Genomic DNA, 27,032 nt, shown 5'->3' with positions numbered 1-27,032 from the left:
TATCTTCTTTTTATTTAAAGATTAAAAAAAAAAAATCAAACTTAATTTATTTTCTTCAGATTCCCGGCATATACAATTCACCGTTCAGAAAGGAACCTGATCCATGGGAGCTGAGGCTACAGAAGGCAAAGCCTTTAACACACCGAAGAGCTCAGGTTAAGCCGACGCGCTCCGTTCAGCTCAGCAGCTGGCTGGCTTGTACTAGTGCCCGATCCTTTCCTCGGTCCGAATTTCTGCCACCCATTGACAGGAAACAGTGTCAGGTACTCATTGCTCCTAGATAAGAATTCTGTCAATCATTGTATCCTTGCTGGTTTTTCGTTTGTTTGTTTGTTTTTTAAGTTGCTGTTGTTTTGTCGTTGTGCCAAGAAAGGAAAATTATTTTTTACAGAATCTACTTTGAAGTAATAAACATAAAGTATGTTTAAAATATGTATCGAGGAAGTAATCAAGCATTTCTTTGGTATTGAACTGTATTTTTCACGATGAAGTTACCACATAGGGTTTGGAGCTAGGATCTAGCTTTTTATGTAAAAGTATTTTTATAGCCGTGCTTGTTATAAACTGTTGTTGCGAGAAAAATCTTATGTATCGTCAAATATATTTAATCTCTCGTCGGGTGATCCATATCTTGATATACAGTTGTAAACATAATTTAAGTTTGAGTGATTTAAAAAGTGTAAGTTTGAGTGCTTTAGAAAGTGTAAATTAGAGAGGGCTGAAAACAATGGAAGAGTCAAGCAGAGAGAAAAAGTATCTTCTCTATGGATTGGAATAAAGCAGGACTGGCAAATGACTTCCTAGGGCTAAAAGTGGGGTGGGGTGTGTTGGGAGATGATTGTCACTGTCTGGAAAGCCCCAGAGAGCAACAGTTCGATCATTTCATCAGCATTTAAACTGGACTAGACAACTGCGACCAGGTAGCATCAAGCCAGAAGTGGATTTATGTTTGGTTCACGCTGCCAAGCTCCCAAAACTCCTAACTATTAGTTCCCTGCAAACAGTTGTGTCTGTTAATCTTTTGATGTGAAATAAATTACTCCAAAACCTGGTGGCTTAAGCTAACACACAGTTTTTACCTCACCGTTTCTGTGGGTCAGCATTGTAGGAACAGCTTAGGTGCGGGCCTCTGACTCAAGATCACTCAGAAAGGTGCATTCAAGGTGTCAGCCAAGGCTGTGATTTCATAGGAAAGCTCAGCTGTGCAGAGAAGAAGAGGGTGGGGAAACCCATTACCAAGGTCACTCTGATGTTTGGTTGTTTTTGTGTCTTCAAACATGGCAGCTGGCGTTCCTCAGAGTAAGTGATCTAAGAAAGAGTAAGACAGAGCTCTCAAAACAGAAGCCACCGCCTTTTTATGACCTAATGCCACAAGTGACATCTCATTCTGCCACGTTCTGTTTGTTAGACACTAGTAAGTCCAGTCCATGCAAGGGCATGAATACCAGGAAGTATTTCTGTTAATGCAAGTAATGTTTTTATATATGCCATCTAAATGAGCAATGCATGCATTACTTAGTTGTGGTATATATACACAATGGAATACTATTCGGCAGTAAGAAAAGATGATATAGGAACATTTGTGACAACATGGATGGATCTTGAGAGTGTAATGCTAAGCAAAATAAGTCAGACAGAAAAAGCAGAGAACCATGTGATTTCACTGATATGTGGTATATAAACAAAAAACAACAAAAGAACACGACAAACAAATGAGAAACAGAAACTCATAGACACAGACAATAGTTTAGTGGTTGCCAGAGGGTAAGGGAGGTGGGGGGTGGGAGATGAGGGTAAGTGGGATCGAATATATGGTGATGGAAGGAGAACTGACTCTGGGTGGTGAACACACAATGGGATTTATAGATGATGTAATACAGAATTGTACACCTGAAATCTATGTAACTTTACTAACAGTTGTCACCCCAATAAATTAAAAAAAAAAGATTAAAAAAAACATCAAAAAAAAGAAAAAATAACTCTGCTATCTCCATTGCATGTATATCGAGTGTTCAATGCTTGCTAAGTGTCAGATAACATTGTATATTCAATAGTCAATATTCCATATTTCATGCTGTATTCACTGGGATAGCTGTTGGCACTACATGGAATTTATAGAGTAATTCTACATGCAACTTCATAGGAAACGTGAAATTATATGGGATTAATAAGATTTGGGTATATAAATGTTTATGAGTTGGGAACACTCTAGAGGTCATTCAAACCAAACTGCCACACTTTCCGGTGTTCACAACGTGAACCATGACTCATTTAATATTAGCTTATTTGAGTTTTATAATATAGATATTTCACATTAGCTTCACTGCTTTGATGTTTTTATGCTTTTATAATATGGTTTGTATTCACTCTTCATCTCTGTTAATGCACTTTTCTCAATACAACCACTTTTATTACTTCAATGGCTTCCCCCCATACCATTCTGTTTATATGTACATTTATATGCATATATGTATTTAGTATAATTGGAATGTACACGAAACATGTTATACATATAGTTATATAAAAGATATATGTGGACAATATGTGTGTACATAAAAATATATATAAATGGTTATATATCCATATGGAAGATACATGAGTATATTTATGTAATACATGTGCAAGATATATATGTACGAGATACATGATGGGGTGTCTTCCAAAACCACAACCAGTTCCCTGATTCTCTGGCTACCAACTGGGTGCCCAGCAACTCAAACCAGTTAGGAAAACTGTATTAAAATTGTGATACTCAATATATACTGATAACAAAAGATGAATACAAGTCACATTTGACTTTTACAAGTACAAGAGGTGCTCAAAGTGGTTACCATCAGTGTAATTTTAATACGCTTTTTTTCTTTCTTAATATGTGTATACATTTTTTTGGCACCCTCTGTATATATCTTATTACATCACAATGGTATGATATGACAATACAGAAAATATATATACATTTATATAAATATATGTGCATATGTATGTATGTGTGGAAAATAGTATACATAAAAGATTGTATATGTATTGTGTGTATATATATATATATGTGTGTATATATATGTATGTGTATGTATATATGTGTGTGTATATATATATATATATATATATATATGTATATGTATATGTATTCACTCTATATATATGTATGTGTGTGTGTATACTTATATATATGTGTATATATACTGTGTTTCCCCAGAAATAAGACCAGGTCTTATACCATATTCCCCCCAAAATAAGACCAGGTCTTATATTAACTTTTGCTCCAAAAGATGCATTAAGGTGTATTTTCAGGGGATCTTATTTTTTTCATGTACAACAATCTACATTTATTCAAATACAGTCATGTCATCTTCTTCTGGAACATCGTCATAACGTACTAAGTGCACGTCTGACTGATGACCTTAACTGGGGCTTATTTTTGGGGTAGGTCTTATTTTTGGGGAAACATAGCATGTGTATATGTGTGTGTGTATATATGTATACTTATGCAGATATATATGTGTATACTTATATGTATACTTATACACACACATATATATACATATGTGTACACACATACACACACACACAATTACATTTATCTAACATACCACAAAGTAATGTTCCTTACTGATATTTATTTTCCTGTTCCCTTCTCTCTTGTTTTTTTCCCTTCTTTTCTCTTCCCTTATTCTTTTTCCCTGTCTTTTCCTAACTCCTCCTTCTTATCCCTGGTCCTCCTCCCTCCCCTCCACCCCATCTCGTCCTCCCTTCCTTCCCATTCTTCCTTAATCCATCTTTCTTCCCACCATATTCTCTCTTCCTTTGTCTTTCTTCCCTTCTTTTTTTTTCTTCCCTCTTTTTTTTCTGTTTTCACAGCATGGGATTTTTAATATTGTGCTTTTACTTGGGGTTATATTAAGATTTTTAATATTGTGGACTAAACTGCATTTCCTATATGTAACCTAATAATAAAAAGGTATATACCACATTGAAGAGACTATATATGCTATAGTCCGCATGATAATATTTATACTCTGACAGTCAATCTGTACTAGTGGAGTGAATTTCTTAAATGCATGAGATAATTGTTGTAAGTTTAAGAAATAACTGCATTGTTATTTAAACTCTGAGTAAAAATTTAAAATGTCAGATGACTGTAAAGTGTCATGGGCTATTAAGAATATAAAAGAAGGTAAATATATTAACACTCATAATCAGGATTTGGTGGGAGGCAAAGGAAGTCGAACTTTGGAAAACTAGCTAAGGGTCCAAGGAGGTTTACAGTTTCCAGTTGAATCCTGATGCCCTGGGCATTCTAACGATTCCTATTTGGAAATGAGTACAGTGAGCAGATCTGAAGTTTGAAGCTGTGTCCAAACTCTGGTCCCATATCACTCCAGACATGATTGATATGAGTGATCCCTTGAGCTCTAACAGGCAGTCAGTCTACCAACAGAAATATAAATTAACGGAAGCTTCGGCAACGAGAACCCGGGCAGTCCCAGGAAGGGGGACTGCTGAGCTGCAAGGCAAGACACTGTCTCGGATACAAACACATGGACCAGGCACCGAAAGACATAAGATGGACATGATTCCAGGAGGATCGGGGCCACAAAGATTGTAGTGAACCTCCAGAGGGTGACTTGAGTCTGTCTTTATTCTGAATTTTGCTGCTCGAGTAGGGTTCCCCCTCTTTCATTGTCCAGGCTCGTTGGAACTACTGTGTTTCCCTGAAAATAAGGCTGGGTCTTATTTTAAGTTTTGCTCCAAAAGATGCATTAGGGCTTATGTTCAGGGGATGCCATCCTGAAAAGTCGTGCTAGGGCTTCTCTTCTGGTTAGGTCTTATTTTCGGGAAAACATGGTAGTGAGTTGGAGAACAAGTAGTGGGGCAAGTCAACAAATGGATGTGTGTTATGCTGATACACCAACAAAGGTTAGAAGGCAGAGCTTGGCCACCGAGAAGGCCATTGCTCCTGGTGAATCCTGGTCCCTTCAAAGTCATAACCTTGGCCATTGGCTTATACACGTGTATTTGATGCTGCTCCTGTTGAATATCTTATTCAAACTCCTCTTGACGCTAGTAATAATGGTAATGAAAATAATCATAAAGGCATCAGTATCATTTTTTAGTATTTACTGTGTTCTAAGTACAATGCTAAGTGTTACATTATTTTAACTTGTCTTAAGGGCAATTTTGTGAGATAGTTATTATTCCATTATGTATATATGAGGAAAAAAGGTCTAGAGAAGTAATTTACCCCTGATAAAACAACCAAATATTAACTTTTAAAACTGAATTGGTGAAAGTAAAAGATTAAGAACCTCTAAAGTATATATATATGTATGTGTGTATATATGTATATATATGTGTGTGTATGTATACATGTATATATACATGTAATATGTATATGTAATATATCTGTATATATACACATATATATATATATATATATATATATATATATATATATACTCATTTAATTTCTTAATCATGAACTTGGAATCACGTTTCTGTATCTTTAAAAAGTAAAGTTCCAATAAAAATTCATTAACTACTTTCAAATATAGCAATCCTCCTGTCCAGCTGTGAAAAGTACTAGATGATACTTATTTGCCATTTGTGTTATTTACGGTCCATGACTTTTATGGTAACTGGTTCCTATTATTGGTTTCTATTAATGTAAAACATAAGTGAACATAAATGAGGCGTGAATCATTTCTTTTTATTAGCCCACAGTCTTCACTCAGTGCTTGCAGTAACTCCAGCTGTGTCTTGTTAGTGATAACCTATTTAAAGAAGAGATCTTTAATGATAAGAATCTGATTAGAAATCTTTGTCCATTTTATATCACTTCTCTCACAATAGTAGTGAAAAAAGAAAACAATAGTAATTGATGGCACAGCAAAATCTCAAGCCACCTCTGATTTGTGTTGTGCTCTATATGATGCTAATTAGACAGCCAGTGGATTCTAATAACTAGTATAAGTAACTACTAATTTAAAGGTAGGATATGTTATAAATCATTTTTCACCATTGCAGCTTCTGGACTTTCCTCTGCTATACATTTGTGTGATTAAATGGTTGCTATTATTTCAAAGTTGTTAAGCAATAAAACTTAGAATTTTAAATAAAGAACACTTAAAATAATTAAAAATAGGGCCCTTCTATGTTTTGGGGGGGCACCAATTAAATACAAGATTTGGCGTTCACCTAAAAGCTTTATTATAATGAAAAAATACTTGGTATCCTATTTCTGTTTATAGGAGTGCCCTTTGGAAGCTATGCTCCGAATCATTTTTAATATCTTTACTTATTCAAAAAGGAGAGAATTCTTTTAAAATTATATTAGAAGAAATATGCTTTTCAAAATTAGAAAGCTAAGCAACCTATAATGACAAGTTTACCAGTTCTAGCATAAAAACTCTTCTGATGTGAGGAAAATTCTGCTTAATTTAAAATAATTTAATATAATCACTTATACTTGTGTGAACGTTTCTTTAAGATGTGTATTCTTATGTCTTGTATTTTCTAATTCAGGAAAAAACAAATTATTCCTTAAAAATAACTTAGTAAACTTGCTATTCTTTATAGATATTCAGTATCCGTGGTCAACAATAATATGATGAAAAATTCTCCACAATAAAATATTTGCCTCCTTCTGTCTTGTCAGGGACCCTTCCGTGACATTGCTGACGTATTGAAGCAGCGCTACAAGCCTTTAGAGCCAACTTTGCGGTCGGAAGAACCAATCAGTGAGTTAAAAGCAGCCAGAGAGGACTTCAGAAGACAAGAATGGACTAAAAACATTCATGACAATATGTGAGTTCTCAGCTTAAAAAAATAGCTGTACCTCGTTTGGTGCCTTAAGTTATCTAATATTTTATATTTCCTAACATTGTAGAGATTCTTTTATTTGTGAGAAAAGGTAAAGTCACCCTTGACCTGTCAGAAGCAACCATTTTTCAACATGCAGATGTTTTAAATAAGGTCAACATTGATGACAGTATTGATTTTGTGTGTGTGTGTGTGTGTGTGTGTGTGTGTGTGTGTGTGCGTGTGTGTATACAGAGGGTGCCAAAAAATGTACACATTTTAAGAAAGGAAAACTGTGTTAAAACTGTAATATTCAATATATACCAATAACAAAAGATGAATGGAAGTCACGTTTGACTTCTGCAATGACAAAAGGTCCTCAAAGTGGTTACCATCAGCATCCAGACACTTCTGATGACAGCGAACTACTGTTTGAGCAACGCTGACCAAAGTGTCCATTTGTATACATTTTTTTGACACCCCTGGTATATATATGACACCAGTCATATTGGAGCAGGGTACCACCCTACTCCAGTATGACCTCATCTTATTATATCACAATCTTTAATATGTTTTTTTTATAATTTTTTAAATTTTCTTTTTTGTTTCTTTTTTCTTTTTTCATATATTCTTTAAAATAAGCATAAGAAGTAGAACAATAATATTTTACACATAAAATATGGATTCCACAGGGGTCTTTTTGGAAGTCATTTCAAAGCTTTGTTTGTTTATTCTTGTTCCTAAAAAAACTTATTCCATTTTCTCATGCCTTCTTGAAGAAAATGATTTTCCTTAATCATATGTCTTTATGAAGCCAGGATATTACATAAGCAGTTAGTAAGTAATTGCCGAGTACCTTATGTGCAAAGCTCTCAGCTAGATATTGTGAGAAATATGGAGGGATGTTTATTGATTCAGTAAATGTTTACATGTCTGTTTCAGGTCTAGGCTCTAGGGAGATAGCCCTGAGGGAGATTCACAGTCTCTGGTCTCATGGATCTCCTGTGCTTCTAGCTTTAAAGTGAACCAGAAATCCTAATGAAATTCTGAGGAATGACTATAGGAAAGCTATTCAAAATGGTCAAGAGTGTGTGAAAGACCAAAAGTGCCATGACTTTTTTTTTTTTTTTTTTTTGTAAAGTTTGCTCTAGTCTCTGATGATCTAGGTTTTGATAGGGAAAAGAAGAGAAACAATAAAAGCAGATTGATGGTATGAAAAAAAATAGTAATGGTAGGAAAAGTTCACAGAATAATAAGACCAATTTGTTTGAAACTAAGTTTTATGTGAAATACAGTAGAAAGAAAAATTGTGTGAGGCTTCAGGGCCAACGGTTTGAGGGTTTATCGGTAGATAATGGAGAATTATTTCATGCTTTTGAGTAAGAGGATGTTATAAAAAGAATATGAATGTGTTGATTGTGAGACAGATGTATTTAAGAAGAAATATGCTGGAGGGACTGAAACCCATTCGGAGAATATTGTAGTAATTCTGGTGAAAGGTCGTGCGATAGAACTAAGGTGACGGCCACATTCACTGTACCACTCTTTTTCTTTACTGTCTTCTTTCTGTACTTTCTTTTTTGTATACATAATCTCTCCGATCGCTTCTGTTTGGAAGACGTCAACTCCCACCTCTATGCCAATGATTTCTCAAAATCTCCAAGAACTTACTCCTGCATTCCAGACTTGTCTTTTCCACTGCCATCTTTGTGTGCATCTCCACCAGAGGTCCCAAACTCAGTCTGTCCCACATTGTCCTGGTTGTTTTGGCCTTGCGTGTGATTTGCAGCATCAGCCATCTGCCGGGGGAGGGACTCCCGAGTTAGCCTGTTCTCCCTTTTGCAGCATTGTATTGCTCCTCAAATCCTGCCTTTGAAGTATCTCAAATTCAGCCCCTCTTTTCCAGTCTAATACTCTAATTTAGGCACTTACAATGTCTGCTTTTAATTGCCGTGCAAAGCCTGTCTGGTCTGCCCAGTCTTACTCCCATTCAGCGCATTACCATAACACTAGAGAAATTTAAGCAAGCATTTATGTAGCCAAAATGCTTTCAAATGGCTTTTTATCAACTCCAGGAAAAACGTTACTTCCTTATTGCAAGACACAGGCCATTCGGGATCAGATCTAGGCCCCTTCCTTTAGCAAATCTTCCACATTCCATAGGAAACTGTGCTCTAGAGCGGCTCAGATGTGTCCATTCCCCTTTATAGCCTATGTTTTCTTCTGCTTCCACGAAGGAATTTTCGACCTCCCTGCTTTACTCAATCTGCTCAAATTCACTTAAGAAACAAATAAAAAAAAGGATGGCTTATTTACTTTTTAAAAACGGAAACAGCAACACATGTTTTTTAGAGGCACCGGCTGTTAACCATTTCTTGTATGTCTTACGCAGATATTTATTTTTTTGCGTGTGCAATTATATACGTATATATTGTTCCTTTACTTTAAAAAGGCAGAATGTTATACACACTGTACTTCCTCTTTATGGGAGATTGTGGTCAGAGAGCATTTTAGGGTTTTTCTCAGGGAGTATTTTAAGGACTATTTTCAGATGTGAAATGGGACAGTGCAAGTTGCCTAGATAAGTGGGGAAAGAAGTCATTATTATTAAGAGGTGGGAGAAATGGAAGACCACAAGGGCACCAGAGCTATCAAAGTACGTGTTTCATTTACCCATCAGAATGGCAGAGATGGAAAAGAACGGGGGATCATAAATCAGGCGATAGAGGCTTCACTCAAGCCTGCTGAGAGGAACTGAGGTCCGAGAAGTTAATACCTTCTATTCACTGTAAGCATCCTGGCTGAATCCCGGAGACCACAATTACGCAGACTACAACCGTATCCAAAATGCAGTGGGCTTAGGACACGGCAATAGAAGCCAGTGTCCATCTGTGTTCTCCTAGGCAGAATAGTGCCTTCCTACAGAGCTGACAGCCTAGTCCCAGGAACCTGTGACTCTTCCCTTATATGATAAAGTCCTATAAAGAGGTCTTTGCAGATGTGATTAAGGATTTAAAATGGGGAGGTTATCTGGATTTTCTGGGTGGGCCCAGTCTTGTCACAAGGGTTCTTAAAAGTGGAAGAGGGAGGCAGAAAGGTATTTGACTACATACAAGGTCGGAGTGATGCCATGTGACAGGGACTTTGAGGATGGAGGAACAGGTCACAACCAAGAAATGCTGGCAGCCATTAGAAAGTGGGGAAATTAAAGAAATGGATTCTCCCCTTGAGCCCCCAGAAGGAATACAGCTCTGCCAAAGCCTTGATTTTAGCCCAGTGAGACCCATTTCCAACTTCTGGCCTGCAGAATGCTAAGATAATAAATTTCTATTCTTTAAGCTACTAAGTTTGTGCTGAGTTGTTACAGCAGTGATAGGAGACTAATACAAATGTTCTTCAAGTCAAGGAGTTACCTTGCTAGATCAGCCTTTGGCGTTTAGATTCATTATAGACCTGAGCTAAACTTGAGAGAAATCCTCCGATCCCTAAGGATTCACCATTCTTCTGCAGGTTTAGGGTAAAGAACATCTGACTGTGTCTTGAGCTTCCCTGTCAAGAGAAGTTTAGGATTAAATCATATTGTAAGGATATTTTATTTTGAACTGGTATAGGCTTTCATGGGAACCTGAGTACAGACAGCTCAATAGCTGTGTCAACATCTTTTCAAAAACTAAGAGGTGTTAATTTTTTGATAGTGATTGGAAGGGTGGCCAGACTTTACCCTGTTCAGGTCTTCCACTGGGCCTGAGAATTAAATCACCATTAAGACAGATTAACTGGAGGAAAGTATACAGATTAAGTTTTATGTGACACAGGAGCCCCCATAAGGAAATGAATACCCCCAAAAGTGGCAAACCCTAATGCTTATATATATGTGTATATATAAGCATTAGGGTTATACATATATTAGATTGAACAAAGAGAAGCAACTGTTAAAAAGTAACTGAAATATTTGGGGAGGCCAAAGAAAGAGAAAAGTTATTTAACAAGGGCTGGTGGTACAGATTTGTCTCGGCCTCAGCTCCTCCGTATCTGGTGATAAGAATGTTTTTTCCCTCGCAGTAGAGGAAAGGCAGCTGTCATATGGGAGTGTTAGCTCCTGATTTTAGGGCAAGAAGCAGAGCTCAGACCCCTTTCCTTGTACCTGTTGTTTTCACGTGCCTTTAGCTCAAAATAATCCTTTACCACAGTGGCGTTATTGGGGGTATATTCTGCCACCTTTCATTATGCAGAGTAGGTGAAATGAGAGGCACCCTCTCAATATATTCAGTGACATGGCAGAAGTAGCAACTCAATTTCCTGAGCTCCTACTCATTGTTGAGTAGCTACAAATCTTAGGTATTTGCCTTCACTTCCCTCAAATTCACAACCCAACTCAGACAGAAGCCGTGGTAAATAGAACATTACTCATTTTTCAACCTTTTAAATATTGTTTCTAGTTAAGTATCAGTACCATTTCATAGACAAGCACCGTAGGAAAAATGTAGGAAAGGTTAAGAAACCGGATCTTCAATTAACAGTTTTTAGAAAGGGCGTTTGAAAAAAATGTGATTTATGTATATAGAGGACATGTGGGTTCTACTTGTCACTAAAGAATAGTGGTAAGAAAATTTACCACACCTCCAAACTTTTTTTTGACTTTTGTGATTTTTTTTCCAAACACTTTAGACCTTTACGATTTGCATATTTTTCTGAACTGGTATTGTATTATGATAAAGAGGGATTATCATATATTTTCAGAGAATGTGTTCTTAACAATTCAACTTTTAATTTGTAACTCTTCCATTTATTTTAATTACTAGCACAGTGTGCAACATTTATTAATCAGCACAGCCTTTTTAAGTTAACATACCGAATTAGCTAACCCCATTAACACAGAATACTCCAAACAAGCAGTAATAGGAGAGGTAGTTACTGTGCAAATCGCATTACACATGCGGGTGCTGGAGGGCACAGTTAAGCATGATTACCCTCTTTTGATCCAGTATTCCTCTGCCTCTCCCGGCTAATTTCCAGTGGAAATTTACAAAGTGCTGCCTTCATTTTCCCAGCTTAATTTTTCTAATGAAGTTCTGGTACTTTGTAACACTGGGGATACAGATAATAAGGCTGTATATAATTAAGAAGTTCTAGAATTTGTCTACAAAAAAAGCCCTTTATTTGTTTGGCCATAAAGTGAAAACTGTGCTCTCTTTTTTTGTCCACTGGTTCCTTAAAAAAAAAAAAAAATGTGTTTGTATGTGTTTGTTTTAAATAAATGAACACAGAGTACAGGAATTCCATTATTATACGCAGACGTTTAAAGAAGTTTAAGATTTATGACATCAACATAATGGTGATAATTTGGAATACTTTTAGTGATATACTTGAAAATATCACGAATGCTTTCAGTGTATGCAATCCGACAAGTCATAAAAAAAGACACTTTCAGTCTTTTTAGTGAGATTTTTATCATATTGTAAGCACTCTCCCTAACATATGATAACTAAAGGTTTGCCAGTTGACTTTCAGTCAGTTTGTGAGGCATATGGATTTTCTTTGTGAAAGACTGTCATTTTTTGCCACACTTACCTCCTTATATTGGTGTGGCATTTATACATCCCAGATTGTCCTGTTTCAATTTAGGGTTCAAAGGGGCGACAGGGTGGGGGGTGGGGGGCATGGATCAGAAGAGAATTGAAAAATTGAAGGTTGAGCAGAAGTTTGCCAGGCAGAGCAAGGAGACTGGCCCAGAGGAGGTGGCCTGGACAAAGCCATCTTTAGCTTCCAAAGTGATAGCTCATGGGTGTTTCGGTTTGCTGTCTGCGGTGTCTTGAAAAGCTTAGCTCATAACTTTGGTACCTCGTGCAAAGTGGCAGCAATGATATGGAAAGTATAGGTGGAGCCATAAGTCCTATGGTAAAGTGTTTGCACTTGACCATATAGAGACAGAGTAAAAGCATCATAGTGTTTTAATCACCGGATTGAAAGGATCAGATAGCTTAGAAGTATCACTTTGTTAGTTATGCCCGTGGTAAAGAAATGGATGTCACTGGTGAGGGAGACCAGTTAGAAGGCTGTTGCCTTAGTCCTGTCCAGAGACAAAGAGACTTGTAATAGCACAAGGACATTTGTGGTGGACGGGAAAACAAAGGTTGACAAATCGCTTCAGAGGTAGCACCCTATAAACCCTCAATCAACCTGATGTAGCGGGTAACCTGCTAATAGAGTGGTCAGGGGCACAGATAGGGTCACTGTCTTAGAGCTTTCTTATTTGCAAAGAACAAAGATCCATTCAAGGTAACTCAAAAAATTAAGGATGTGTTTTGAGAGATACATCGAGGAATCTTATAGAAATATGAGGCCTTCTTTACAAAGAGAAACATAGACCATTATACAGTCCGACCATTTATTTGCAGTATCCACTGATGATTTAGTACATTACCTCTTTAAAGACTTTGCCTGTTTAACCTGCATGAAAGCATTTATTTCCATCCTCAATCAAATGCTGCTCTTACGATTAAAACTTAGATGTACCTTTGAAGCCAAGTTCCTGGGATGAATCCTGGCACTCACTTACGATTGTCTGTCGTATCATAAGAGGCATGAGACGGGCGACTCATACACTAAGGTCTTTATTAATGCAGCTTGTGATCTTCTGAGTATGTTCCATGTTTTGCTATAAGAACAAAAAAAAAAATCCAATTGGCATTCCCACTCTGTGTGGCATACAAGATAAAACTGATGACAGTAAATTCGCAAGACCCTATTTGCTATGCTATCATCTCATTATGTTACAATTTCTTGTGTATAAAGTGTAGGCGTTTTAAACACTTGAGGTCTAAATCAGTTTATACCCAGTCTGCAGTGATGGAAAAGTATTTTTGTTTCTCTTTTCCCACATAATAAGAGTGATAGTTACTTATAGAAGAATCCTGTAGGTATTTCATAATCCCTAAATAAGAAAAGACATCTCTTCCAATAAACAGTGGAAAATGTCAGATGTGTCTTGGTATTAAAGCAATGATAAGGCATGTAATTTAGCAGCTTAGTTGAGAGAGAGGCATGTGTCATGGCCCACCCTTCCTTAGTCTGATACCCGCCATTGTGACGCTCTAGCCAAGTCTGCCCCTCAGGGATGCACAACACCCCAGAGATGGTTACAGAGTTTGGCAACAGTATCTGTGAGCAGTGGATAGAGTAACTGGGAAAGGATTCCCTGGAGATCTTAAGTAAGACATGATAAGACTGCGGAAGTTTAGCCTGTTCTGATAGGAGCCAGTATAAGCACCCTGGGAAGAATATACTTTTATTTTCCAGCAAATCCGCTACAGACTTATAAGACCTTACACGTGCGTTCCAAGCTTTTACGGCCGACCATCTCCTCATGCCGCTCCCCTACTTGCATCTTCTTCCTCAGTTTCCATGTCTGTCTAATGAAGTCTGATCTGTTTGTTAATCTCAGGTTAGAGATCGTCCCCTGTGCTCTATCACCACACTGTTGTTTTACCTCTCTCGTAACACTTCACTTTCCCCCCTTTATAGCATTGTAGTTATTTGTCTTTCTCCCTCATTAGATTTTAAGGGTCTGCGGGTGAGGGATCTGCTTACTCACCTTTCTATACCCAGAGTGTCTAAGCACAATGCGTTGGACACAGTTATTTGAGACACAGCTGGTATGAATCCAGTCATCCAGCCTTTATATTATACCCAGACTTTGCTTCCTGGGTGCAGGCCCAGGCCCAAGTATCCATTTCAGTATTGAAGGAGCCGCTGCCTCCAGGGAAAGCTCAAGGCTCGCTTGGCTCCCCTGGCCTCTGCTTCCCCATCGACGTCTCCATTCCCCTCCAGGAACAGGAGTGGTCAGAAGCACACGCGGCCACGTTCCATTGAGGTGCATGTCTCTCCAGAGTCTCTCCTGACCTATCAGGAGGCGTGCGGTCAAGTGCTGCCCTGGATTTGCTCCACGGGGAAACCCTCGCTCTCCCTGCTTTTCCTTTTTGGCCAGTGCTTAGGGAGTAAGGCTTTCCTCTCTGCAGGAACAGCTGCACTGTCTCTTGTCACACCTCAGTTTTTGCTGTCGAGACTCTGAGGGCAGATCAAGGAGCAGTCCCCCTATTAGAAAGATTGGATCCCACAAATTCTGCTATACATTTTGGGACAAACCTGTACTGGTTTGCTGTTTCTTCTGCCTCTGTCCTAGGCGAAAAGACATTTGCTTGCTCTTGCATAGCTCAGTAGAGTATGTATTGTCAGCTGGAGCCACATTCTTAACTTAGCAAAGTGTCCTTTTATCCCACTTTGTGCTTAGTGCATGTACTTCAGTAGGAGCCCTTTATTAGAGGGGGGCTGATCTAGGATGTGTTGGGTGTGGAGACTCTTCCATAGGCCTGCACCTTGATTTCTAAAAATCATTATGACCTTGTTCATTTCGAAATGATTCACCTAAGCCAGAATCCATTGTGGTTTGGATCATTAACCTGCTGGACAGTCAAAAGTTATATCTACATAAAAATAAAGCAAAATGTTTTGCAATTTATGAAGATATGTAATGTATCACTTTATATTTTCTCCTTCGCCGTCGTCACCACCATCAGGCTGTTCATGATCTACTTTGAGTCTTTCGTGAAGGACCCATTTTTCTGGCTGCGGCTTCTTCCGCATTCCTTTATGTGCTCTAACTCGCCTCCCTACTTTGCATATGTTGCTTCTTCTATCTAAATTAGCCTTCACCAGCTTTTCAACGTGACTGACTCTACTTGTCTTTCCGTACTCAGCTGTGCCGTACATGGTCTGGGGAGACGGCTGTTCCAGGCCCCACCCCCGGTAACCTGTGTCACACGCAGGCATCTTATGAACACTGTGCTGGTGCAAACATGTACCCTCCTCTGTGCCTTAACTGCCTCTTGTGCACATATCCATCTCAAAACTTAACACATCCCACGGTGTTGCCCCATTCTCCACCTCCTACCCCAAGGTAAACTCCTTTCAGGCACACATCTTTATGTCCCAGTGTCGTCAAGGGACTTCGTATATGGAAGCATTTCACTTAACGTTTGCTTCAGAATACATGTTAAGGAAATAGAGAAATTAGTGTGGGTTAAAGTGGGACAATTATGTGGCCTGGGTAGGCTGGGTGTTAAGCCGGGGTTTGAAAGGTGAATAGTGTATGGATCCGCATTTCAGGAAGAGGAGTGTGGATGGACAAAGGCAGAGGGAGGGAGGGAGGGAGGGAGGGGGGAGGGAGGAGGGAGGGAGGGGGAGGGGGAGGGGGAGGGAGGGAGGACGAGACAGAGATGAAAGAATAGAGGGAGGGAGGGAAGGAGTGGTAGGAGACAAGCCCACCCAGTTTATTCTAAGAGGCCTGACAGCTGGGCAGAACAATATGGGTCAGAACCAGTAGGCCACAGGGTCATAATTTGTAGATTTGAATTATCTGGCAGTGAAATAAATGGGTTAGAGGAAAACCTAGAATTATGAATGACAATAGTGGCACTGTAAAAACTGGCTCAAATGAAAGAGAATGAGAAGGGGAAGAAAAGATAAATAATTGTCTTCTTATTTAGAAAATAATATTAAGTATATTAATTCTCAATCGTAACTATTTTTGTAATGGATCTATTTTCCCTGAAGCTATAATAATTGACTATTTTTAATTTTTGCTTCCTGAGACCTCTATCAATTGCTCTCTAACTGCTCAGACACTCAAGTAATGACTTGTTTGTATATACCACTATATCGCCACATATTTAAGAATTTCTCCCAAATCTGTGTTTTCATGAAATAATAAAAGATGATAGGCAAACCCATATCTTCTTCTTTAATATGGTTTTCAGTTAATTGAAATTTACTCACTGCAAGCATACAATACCTCTGAATATGCATTTAAAATTGGTAAAAGATAACATTTTTTAAAGTAACTGATAATTATCTAAAAGTTTGATTATAAACTAAAAGTGATTTTTATGGTTTTCAAATCTGTTTATATTTTTGTAGAGCAAATCCTATTTAGGAAGTAATTTCTTCGTAATTTGAGGGTAAATATTTAAATATTATTTACAAAACGTCTAAGTATTTTTGGGTCTATTTACATATGCACATACATACCTGCACTTAAGAATATGCATACATGTTACTTTAATGCAACATCATGACTGAATGAAAGTACAATTAATTTATGGATGGAGAAATACTAGTCTTTCAGCCTTGTCTACTTAGCCATCCATTCCATTGAGAAAGCAAATTTTGTTCAGACACAAAAGAAAAATGTACGATTAAAATGCAATTCAGAAGTGAAGTGCAACAGCCGGCTCACAGCACCTACTCTGTATACTCAGGGACATTGGGGCTACATTAATTTTTGTGTGTGTGATGTCTATCCCATGTGCAAATTAACACTGGACAGACCATACTCTGTCTTATATGAGCGCTCTTTTCCCAAGAGAACACATGCTGTGCAGTTGTGTACAATTCAAAGCTCTGTGTTCTGTTTTTACTTTAGATAGTATTAGGGAATATTTTGTTGACAAAAATATTAAAAAGGACTCTATTCATAAGCATTAAAAAGAAATTGTAGAGAGGTGTAGAAATTGATGAACTGACATTGCTTTCCCTGTGTATTATTTTTTAGACCAATGTATTAATATAATGGTAAAAACAAAATTTTTAGTTGAATTGAGATTTTAAAATGCCCCTTCTTTGGCTTAATTACATGAGATAATATATGTGAAAATATTTGCATATGCTAATGGCTCAACAAATTTGTAGAACTTCAACTTAATGTTTTTCAAAATCCGAATTTCAGAATATTTTTCTCGGCGTAATATTTCCTTTTACTACGTATATCTTTTGATTTCCCAGAGCTTTCTCTTTTTCTTTAACTGTTCCTTTTATTTGAAACATTATCTACCTCTATTTTTATTGATACCATATGTCCTTTGATTATATTAATTAAAAATTCCTGAGGTTTACTCCTGTTTCCTGCATTACATCTGTTCCCTCTAAGTTATCTTTGTGTTTGGATTTGTGTCTTCCTTTCACATTGGTAGTTTCCCCAACTGGTAATCCGTTCTTAAATTCATATTCAAAAGGAGACTCTAAAAGTCAGATTAAAAACAGTGTTTCTGTGCAAGAGTGGTTTTTTGATTGATACATTTGATTGCACTGTGGTATGACCTTTTAATTAAGAAATCCCCAAACATTGATGTTTGAAGTTGCTTCTCTGGGACTCCTCAGTATCTTTTGAGAAGCGGCATCAGTCTTCTGAAGGAGTTAAGTCCAACCATCAGCACACTTAGAGCAGGGCTGTCCAAACTTTTCTCAACGTTTTTTACCAGGGGCCATATGCGGTAAAATACACAAACAGCCGGGTCACTCACTCGAGGTGAAGTACGTATTGCCTCACCTGGTTTATTTAAGTAAACTAAATACATTTTTGGAATTTGCTGCGAGCCAATAAAAAATGGATTGCAGGCCGCAGTTGGCCCATGGGCTGCAGTTTGGACACCCCTGACTTAGAGGGATGAGCCAAGTAGGGTTCAGTGGGCAAATTTTGAACGGAAATCCATATATGCATTCTGTGCCTCCCAGCATCTGCCGTTCCCGCTTTCCCTGAGATCTGTGCTCTCTGGTGTCAAGTTGTCTGAGAATAGGCTCTTCTCGTGGATACGTGAGCTGGGCGAGGAACCTGGGGGTTTATCCCTCCTTGTATAGACTTAGCATCTGTTTTCAGCTGTATCCCTCACTCTCACCCTATGCAATAACCATAGCTTTGGTTTCTGAGCTTTTCCGGGCTTCTGAGGGAAAAATGGCCCCTCTTCTTGTTGGCCTTGCCCTGTTCTGGCATTAGACTTCAGTGTTTGAACTTTATATCTGCTTTCCATGTGCCAAAGATTAGTTGGTATTTTTCATCTGCTGTTTCTCTTTTGTCATCTTTCTTCTTGGGGGTTTATAACTTTTTTTTTCTTTCTTCACTCTTATTTCAGAGGGTTTTGGTGCGGGAGCTAAATAATTCACCAGGTTACACTGAAAGCAGATCACAATCTTAGACGTTCTGGGAGAGTTTATATGGGTTTTAAAAATTTGATCTTTTAGTTGACCATAATTCATACCGAAAATTGCTGTTGGTGACGATGATGAGAGCTACAATGGCAACCTACTTCTGCTTTTATTCTGACTTTTATTTACTGGACACTTGCCCTTTTCAGCCTCCATAAGAAGCTCTACATATATTAAGTTATTCATTCCCTATAAGTCCATGCGAAAGGAAAATCTCATAGAAGTCAAGTGACTTGCACGAGGGACCCAGGTATCGAGGGCAAAGCTAAGATGTGAATACAGGTCTGGCTGACTCAGTAGCCTCGTTATTCACAACCGCTACTCCAATTGCCACCCTTATTTGGTTGAGTTAAGATCTGACGAAAACCCACTTCAGTGAGAATTGCCTATCTCGGCCATCCTTTTCATTTTTGGATACCATTTGAAAACTAAGAACATTTTTACTTACATGATGAGTTGGGAATTATTTGGCACCATTCAATAATAAATGTGGTATTTAACATTTTCTCTATTTACAAAGTATTTGAGACTCACAAAAACTCTGTGAAGAAAGGTTTCGTATCTCCACTTGAAGAATAAGAAATAAAGATTCATAGATGTTACTAACAGAGATAGAGGCAGTGATAGAACACCTGAAGTGGGATTCAGGCGTTCCCGTCCAAAGCCGTTTTCTTTTCACCATGTTTCTAAATTCTTCTTTTTTTAAAAATCAAATGTCTCAAGAAGTCAAATTGAGAATATCACCTTAATGTTCTTTCAGGTTTTTGCCATTTTCTTCCTACCATAAGAATAAAACATACATCCCATCAATGCATTCTTCAAGCAAGTATGGTCCCAGTTCTCATGGACGTCAATGTTTCAGAGATGAAAATCCTAAGAAATGGATCTGTGACAAAGTGAGTTAGTGCAACATTTTAAAAAAATGCTGTCCCTTTTAAATGGCTAAACATATACACTGATTACAGCAAATATAAATAGTCTCATTACAGTGAATGCCGTCCTGGTTACAAAATTATTTACAGCTGTTTTATGTAACAGGGTTGCTGCTGACCTATGTCAGTAAGAGATTTGTTTTCAGGGGTTTTGTTTGCTTGTGTGTTTGTTTAGTGTTGTGTTCTTATGTTTTATGGCTGAGCTACCCTATGATCAATGGCACCGATCATTATCTTTGGCAAAGCCATCCAGAATCAAGGCTGGAATCTGTGGTCACAGAATGGAGTTAAGCTTAAAGCTGAGGCATGGAGACCAGAGCTTGATTCTCTCCATCTTTGTAGCTAGATCAGTAGCTAGATAGACAGACAGACATAGATATATATATCTGTGATATATCTATATGTATATAATAGAGAAAAGCATAAAGCAAATAAATACTAGGGGTGCCAAAAAATGTGTACAGTGGACACTTAGGTCAATGTTGCTCAAGCAGTAGTTCGCCGTAATCAGAATTGTCTGGTTGCTGATGGTAACCACTTTGAGCACCACTTGTAATTGCAGAAGTCAAACGTGACTTGTGTTCATCTTTTGTTATCAGTATATATTGAGTATTGCTATTCTAGTACAGTTTTCCTTTCGTAAAATGTGTATACATTTTTTTTTTAGCACCCTCGGTACTTCTTATTTGATTCCAGACTATTTGTTAGCCCTTAGATAAAAATTTCTAAATTGGGAAAACATCAAATATCTTACACTATTTATGAAAAGTTCTTATTATGTGTTTAAGGTATTGTTTGGAAGTTAGAAAATACAACTTATTGATAGCAAAATTGCACAGATAAAATGAAGTAGTAAATGATTTTCTGGAAAGTGGTTAGGGCCGCTGAGATCCTTACACTACCAAACCTATTGGTTCTATTAATAGTCGGCCGATGAGAATTTACTCATTTGCACACAATCTCCTTCCAAAAGGCTTCTAAGGCCTGTTACTAAGAGGAAAATACAATAAAGGTCATGTTCTAGAAATAAAAATAAGGGGAAATGACCTTAGATGAGAAGAGTGCCTATACCCACAAAATAAAGGAGAACATCTCTGCGGTGGCTAGTGACCTAGCGTGTGGATGGCAAAGCTGGAACACAAGTGGCGGAGGTACCCTCTTTACTCAACAGGAAGAAACACATTAGGCCTTTAAAGAAAATAAGACCTTTCCGTACCAAACTCTAACAAAAGTTCCTATTTAGAGGACATTGTAAACATGGGATTACCAAGGATAAGTCATACAAGTGGGTAACTTGGATACTTCAGAAAGTGTATTTTTCTTTTGCAGCTACAAGGCCATCTTTCAAATAAATTGGTCTTTTAAAACACCAAATAATGATTCCATGGCATAAAGAATATATAATGAGTGGTTCAGTTTGGTCTACTAATTGATGAACCTAAATGGCGGTGACAATGTTATTTCATAAAAATCCCCACTAAAACTATTCTAGCATTTGTTTTTACCTAACATGCAACCATTCAGAATATAGGCTAAGAATTTAAAATATTTAATTTTATATTTTGAATGTACATAATGTGATCTACATCTCATTTTCTTTTATTCTTTCTTTCTTTTTTTTTTTTAAAGTATAATTTCCATTTTATTTTTTTCCCCCAGAGAATGTTTCTTCGGTCCCTAAGGACTTAGCTCCTTCCATGGGCTTTGGTGGAGGTCGTATTATAATTATTTTTTTAAATTAAAGTTTATTGGGGTGACAACGGTTAGTAAAGGTACATAGGTTTCAGGTGTAGAATTCTGTATTACATCATCTATATATCACGTTCACCATCCAGAATCAGTTATCCTTCCGTCACCATATATTTGATCCCTTTTACCCTCTTCTTCCCCCGCCCTCTGGTAAACACTAAACTATTGTCTGTGTCTATGAGGTTTTGTTTCTTTGTTTGTTTGTCTTGTTTCTTTGTGTTTTTTTTTGACATAAACATTTTGCTCTTTTATGCCCTCTCACTATTCTTTTTCATTCGAGGAAGGATTCAGCTCTTTAAAATATAAATGATTTTCCTTAGGACATTAAGCTACTTCAGAGTAACAAAAATCTTTGTGCAAACATTTCTTTCCTAAAATAATATAGTATTTTTAGTTTTATGCAACAGATTCACTTCATACATTCTGACATATTCTGAGGACATCCATTTATCTAGTTGAAGTAAACAAGTTCATGGAAATAAAGACACTTTTGGATATTTATTAAAAAGAAAAGTATTTTATTTTGTTCTTTTGAAGAATCGTTTGCCCCTGTATACTTTTAGAAAGTATACATAGTTAAAAACTTAATGACAAATAATTGTTCTTGTAGACCCTGAAAGGTAAGTGAGAAAAGTGACATTTGTGACAACATGGATGGATCTTTGAGATTATAATGCTAAACGAAGTAAGTCAGACAGAAAAAGCAGAGAACCGTATGATTTCACTGATATGTGGTATATGAACCCAAAACAACAAAAGAACAAGACAAACAAATGAGAAACAAAAACTTATAGACACAGACAATAGTTTAGTGTTTACCAGAGGGTAAGGGGGGCGGAGGGTGGTAGATGACGGTAAAGGGGATCAAATATATGGTGATGGAAGGAGAACTGACTCTAGGTGGTGAACACACAATGGGATTTATAGATGATGTAATACAGAATTGTACACCTGAAATCTATGTAACTTTACTAACAATTGTCACCCCAATAAACTTTAATTAAAAAAAAAAGAAGAAGAAAGAAAAGTGTAGGAATTCTTTACATTTAACAAATCATTAGTCTACTTAACCCTACACAAAACCATGTAGAAAAGTATTAAATGCAAACTTAAATTTCTCTGTTCCTCCTTCCCTCCCTTTATTTCCTCCCTTCCTTCCTTATTTCTTCCCACCTTCTTTCTGATCTCTTTAAATAACTATAGTGAATAAATAAATTATCCCTCTGTGTAGCTAATATAACCTCACAATACTACGGAGGTAATCATTCTATTATGTATATGTAAAATCTTAGCACTATTAAAATGTTTTTTATTTTGATTTGGTATTAAGTGGCTTGCATGCTACTTGTGCCCAATTGCTTAAAGCAGACTTACTCTTTATTTTTTTATCGAGCTTTGTCTCTTGATCTTGGAAATTATAGGCCACAACTTACTCATTTTTAGTTGATTGAAGACAGTTTTAGGCAGTGTACAGCTGTTAAGTTCAAAATGTTGAAGAAAAAAAAGACTAATATGGTTTTATGCTTCTATGATGGGGAGATGGACTATTTACAAACATTTCAGTGCACATGTGATTTAATTGAATGCAGTACATCAATTTCAGCCAAGTATATTTGGTTCCTGTTCCTCAAACTTTCTATCATGTGTTAAGATTGTCTGCATGGAAAATTTTCTTTCTCTTTTGTCATCTGCAAGCATGAAAGTTATAATTTTCAAATGATTTGTTACACAATTGTATTAAAGGATATCGGTTGAAAGAAAATCAAATGTTAATTAAATATTCTTTCTCTAATCACATTCACATTAAATGAATTAATATATCAAATATTAGTTAATATTTTTGCTTTATTTTTAATGCCATTAATTTGAAGAACACTATACAAAGACATCACAAAGTCAGCAAATTGAGAGCAAATAATACTATTTTTTCCTTGAAAGTATGAAAATTAATAATGAAAAATAACATATGTATATAGAATTTTTCTGGAAAGTATAGAAATCAATAATAAAGTAATGTATGTATCATACAACTAACTTACTCATAATTCTTTGATCTATTTGTAAAAGGCCCCAAGTTAAATTGCTAGATTCTAGCTCTGTGTCTTAAATAGTCAAACTTTTTAGGTTCAAGGAACCACTTTGTATTTATAAATTCTTCATTGTGCTGATTTCAGTATTTAAAACAGAAGTGAAATTAAATAAGGGGAATCGATCAGTCACTACTAATTTCATTGCTTTGGTTAGGTCTAACAGAGTTGGACAATAAAAATTTCAGTATACTAAAAACATTCTTTTGGTTGTCAAAACATTCACATATGTTCGTATTTACCGAAACAGAAATGATGGTCTAAGGCTTTTATCTCAGTTGAAATTACTTTTCATGTTCACCTTAGACAACTGACTTTAATGGAAGTGTTTCATGTTTTCCCTTGTTTGCAAAATTCAGGAAGAGGATTTTTAAGGTGGTTCACGTTGCTAGAGCCTTGCTCACGTGCCTTATTACAGGTGAATGACAACAGAAGAGCAGCCCTTTCTTGTTATTTTCACGTGCATTTTCGTCCTAACGAGGATTTGATAAGCTACAAAGCATAAAAATATCGAATCCTCCAAAGAATGGATTTCGAGAGCCTAAGCATATTGCACAGAACATAAAGTTGACCTTTCCCGTCTATGGCTTTTGGAATGGAGTGGGCTGTGGAACACATCATAGATTTAATGTGGCACGTCGCTGTCTGCAGAAACTTGGGTGGGACTGTGACTGCTTGCCCACTGCACCCGGTGATTGAATCTGCTGTCACCAGCATCCTGATAATAATGAACATTCGGCTTAACGACTGTGATTATCATTATCATAATTGATGTGCCAGTGCAGTGTGTGGGGAGCATTACGGCTGAACCGCACAGCAGCGGAACCGGCCTCAGTTAGGGATAATTTTACGTTTATGCATTTGATTGGGGTAAAATATGCCTCTCTGTTTAAACAGACCAGCTTCATATAATTTTAAGAAGCTTTCTGTACATGTTGATTGATGCGTATGCACTTGCTGAAAAACGGCCCTTTTCGCTTTGTTTGTTTTGTGTTGTTTTGTTTCATTAGTAAGTGTAAACGATTAAATAATTAGGTGTAATTGAGGGAAAATATTTTGCTTATGCGGATGGCCATCAATAATCAAATATTCAACTTAAGGGTTTTTGTTTTGTGTGGTTTTTTTTTTCTGTCTCTCTCACAATACATGAGGGACTGAAATTCTTCAATTTCCCCTCTTTCATTTCTCTTGTGTCCATCTTCTTGAGGTCAGTGGGCTGAAAGAAAAGTATACATTTATACAATTTTTATTATACGTCGATAGCTGCTTGGTATTTGCATATAATGTTTATATATACTCTATTATTCACTTTAGAAAACTGGACACAACCAAATATTGTCATATTGTTTATTAAAATAACATCTAACCTATAGAATATTTTAAATGTGTAATGTTAAGATGTATACATTTACACGACCTTTGCTTTTTAATCACTGTCTTGTTTCCGATACATTTATTATGTTCTGTAGTGCTTTTTAATCAGAGTTTTAAAAATGGCTTCAGAAGCGTTACTTACTTGAATTTTAACCTATGGATGAAAGTAATATGTGCAGTGTTGTGTCCAAGATTTTTAATAGATTACATTGGACCATTGTTAGTCTGCAATTATTAACCTAAGGGCTCAATTTTCATCTGAGTTGAAAATATTACATTTGAGTGATGAGCAAGCCTAATGCAATGCATTTTTATAAAGCATGGTAAGCCACGTTTAAAAACTATTTTATAACTGTAGTAAAGTCTGAGATTGAAAATCTCTCCATGAGATTAGTAATAAGCGTTCAGCTCTAAAGAGACCATGGCAGATGCTTCCTTCTGTGTGAGGCCTGTAAGATTTACCTTACCCAGGTAAGCTGCTCGCCCTGGCAGTGCAGCTGTACATGGTGGCATAGGACAGAATCTTTGTTTGACAGCGAGAGGTTTTCTAGCTTGTGTATCAAATTTTCCTCTGAAAGCTTTGGGTCCCATTGTGATTCTTGAACTTTATGAACAGTTTCTCTTGACTGATCTTTAAAAATTCAACATATTCTCATCTTCTGTCCATTATTGCTAATCTAGAATAACGAGTTAAATTCTTCATCTGACAAAGATTACAAAACGTGTTATTTGCACTTTTCTGCAGTTAAGCTCTAAATTTTTCTTAAAGGCCTCAACTTACACTGTTGTGGTTGTTGCCGTTGTTGGAAACTAGGTTAACCTGTCAGTGGGAATTTCAGGGGTCCAGACCTAGTGTCTTAGTTTCCATGTATAGGAGCATAGCTTTAATTCCTTTGTGTGACCTCCAGGTGATATCTTGATATGACTTGGCAAAAGAGGAGGTTTACCAGAATCAAGAGCCCGAAATGACTAGAAATATAAGTAGGAATTAGACTTGGTCTCTTAGAAAGGGGCTGACTTTGATCTTAGCAATCACGGAAGTATTACATGAACACAAGAATTAGCATTCACACTACTTATTTAGTGTCATTCTGGCTATGTCTGCAGGTTTGGCATAGAGAAATCAAGGGGATATTTGTGTGTCCTTCCAGGTAGGCCTCTGTCAGAGCACTTAACAATAATGTCTGAGCACTCCCACTGCAGCGGACATTCTTATACATACAGCTTTGCCCTAATGAAGTCCTGAAAGTGAAATTTCTGAGTCAGGGCGGTGATGGCTAGTTTTGTGTGTCAGCTTGAGCAGGCTGTAGTACCAGAAGTCATGGTAGTTTTTTGCAGACGACTGGCAGTAAATTTGGAGAGATGTGAATTGATAACAGAAGTATTAAGAATACAAATAACCTTAACACTTGAAAATGAATTGAATATGATGGAGTAAGAAAGAAGGACGTGCAGTGATTACTCCTACGTTTCTACAAGGGGAAAACTGAATTTATGGTGATACTGTTTATTGAGATTGGGAAAAGAAGAGGATCAGAATTTGGGGAGCAACTGTCGAGAAGAGATCTTGAGGTCAGTCTTGGACATGTTTGAATGTGGATGACTTTGATTCATCCAAATAGAAAAGTCAGATAGATAGCTGAATATATAAACCTGTTGTTTGGAACAATAGTCCTGACCAAAGTCACAAAATTGAATATATTTGATTCACAAATTGTAATTGAAACCATGAAAGCCAATGAAACAACCTAGAGTAAAAACATAGAATAAGAAGAGAGGAGAGCTGGAATTTTTGAGGAATAGTAATATGTCACTTGGAACAGGATGAGCCTGTAGAAAAAAGGTAGATAAACTGAAGAAAACCAAGAGAATATGCTTATCAAAGAAGTCAGAGAAAGATAATGCAATACGAATAAAGGAGTTATGAGCCATGGCACATGATGCTGTGAACTCAAATAAGATGAGGCCTGGAAAAGTCCCATTGATTTAGCAAAATGAAAGTCACTGGTTACTTAGCAAGGGCTGATTCAATAACAATATGGGGGACTAAGCCAGA

The 27,032-nt window shown here is 37.0% G+C and overlaps 1 protein-coding gene across 1 annotated transcript in view; it reads left to right on the top strand.

Annotated features, from left to right (window-relative positions):
• SPATA17 (spermatogenesis associated 17) overlaps positions 1–27,032 on the top strand; it is a 125,140-nt gene that overhangs the window by 71,017 nt on the left and 27,091 nt on the right. Inside the window, exons 7-9 of the mRNA XM_019739978.2 lie at positions 60–263; positions 6,656–6,804; positions 19,595–19,730. Of these exons, the coding sequence (XP_019595537.2) occupies positions 60–263; positions 6,656–6,804; positions 19,595–19,730 (489 nt within the window). The remainder of the gene's footprint in view (positions 1–59; positions 264–6,655; positions 6,805–19,594; positions 19,731–27,032) is intronic.

This window comes from Rhinolophus sinicus, linkage group LG12, assembly GCF_036562045.2.
Source record: "Rhinolophus sinicus isolate RSC01 linkage group LG12, ASM3656204v1, whole genome shotgun sequence".
NCBI classification, from domain to species: Eukaryota; Metazoa; Chordata; class Mammalia; order Chiroptera; family Rhinolophidae; genus Rhinolophus; species Rhinolophus sinicus.
Note: the sequence above shows the minus strand (reverse complement) of the source record. Positions and strands in the feature narration are given on the sequence as shown.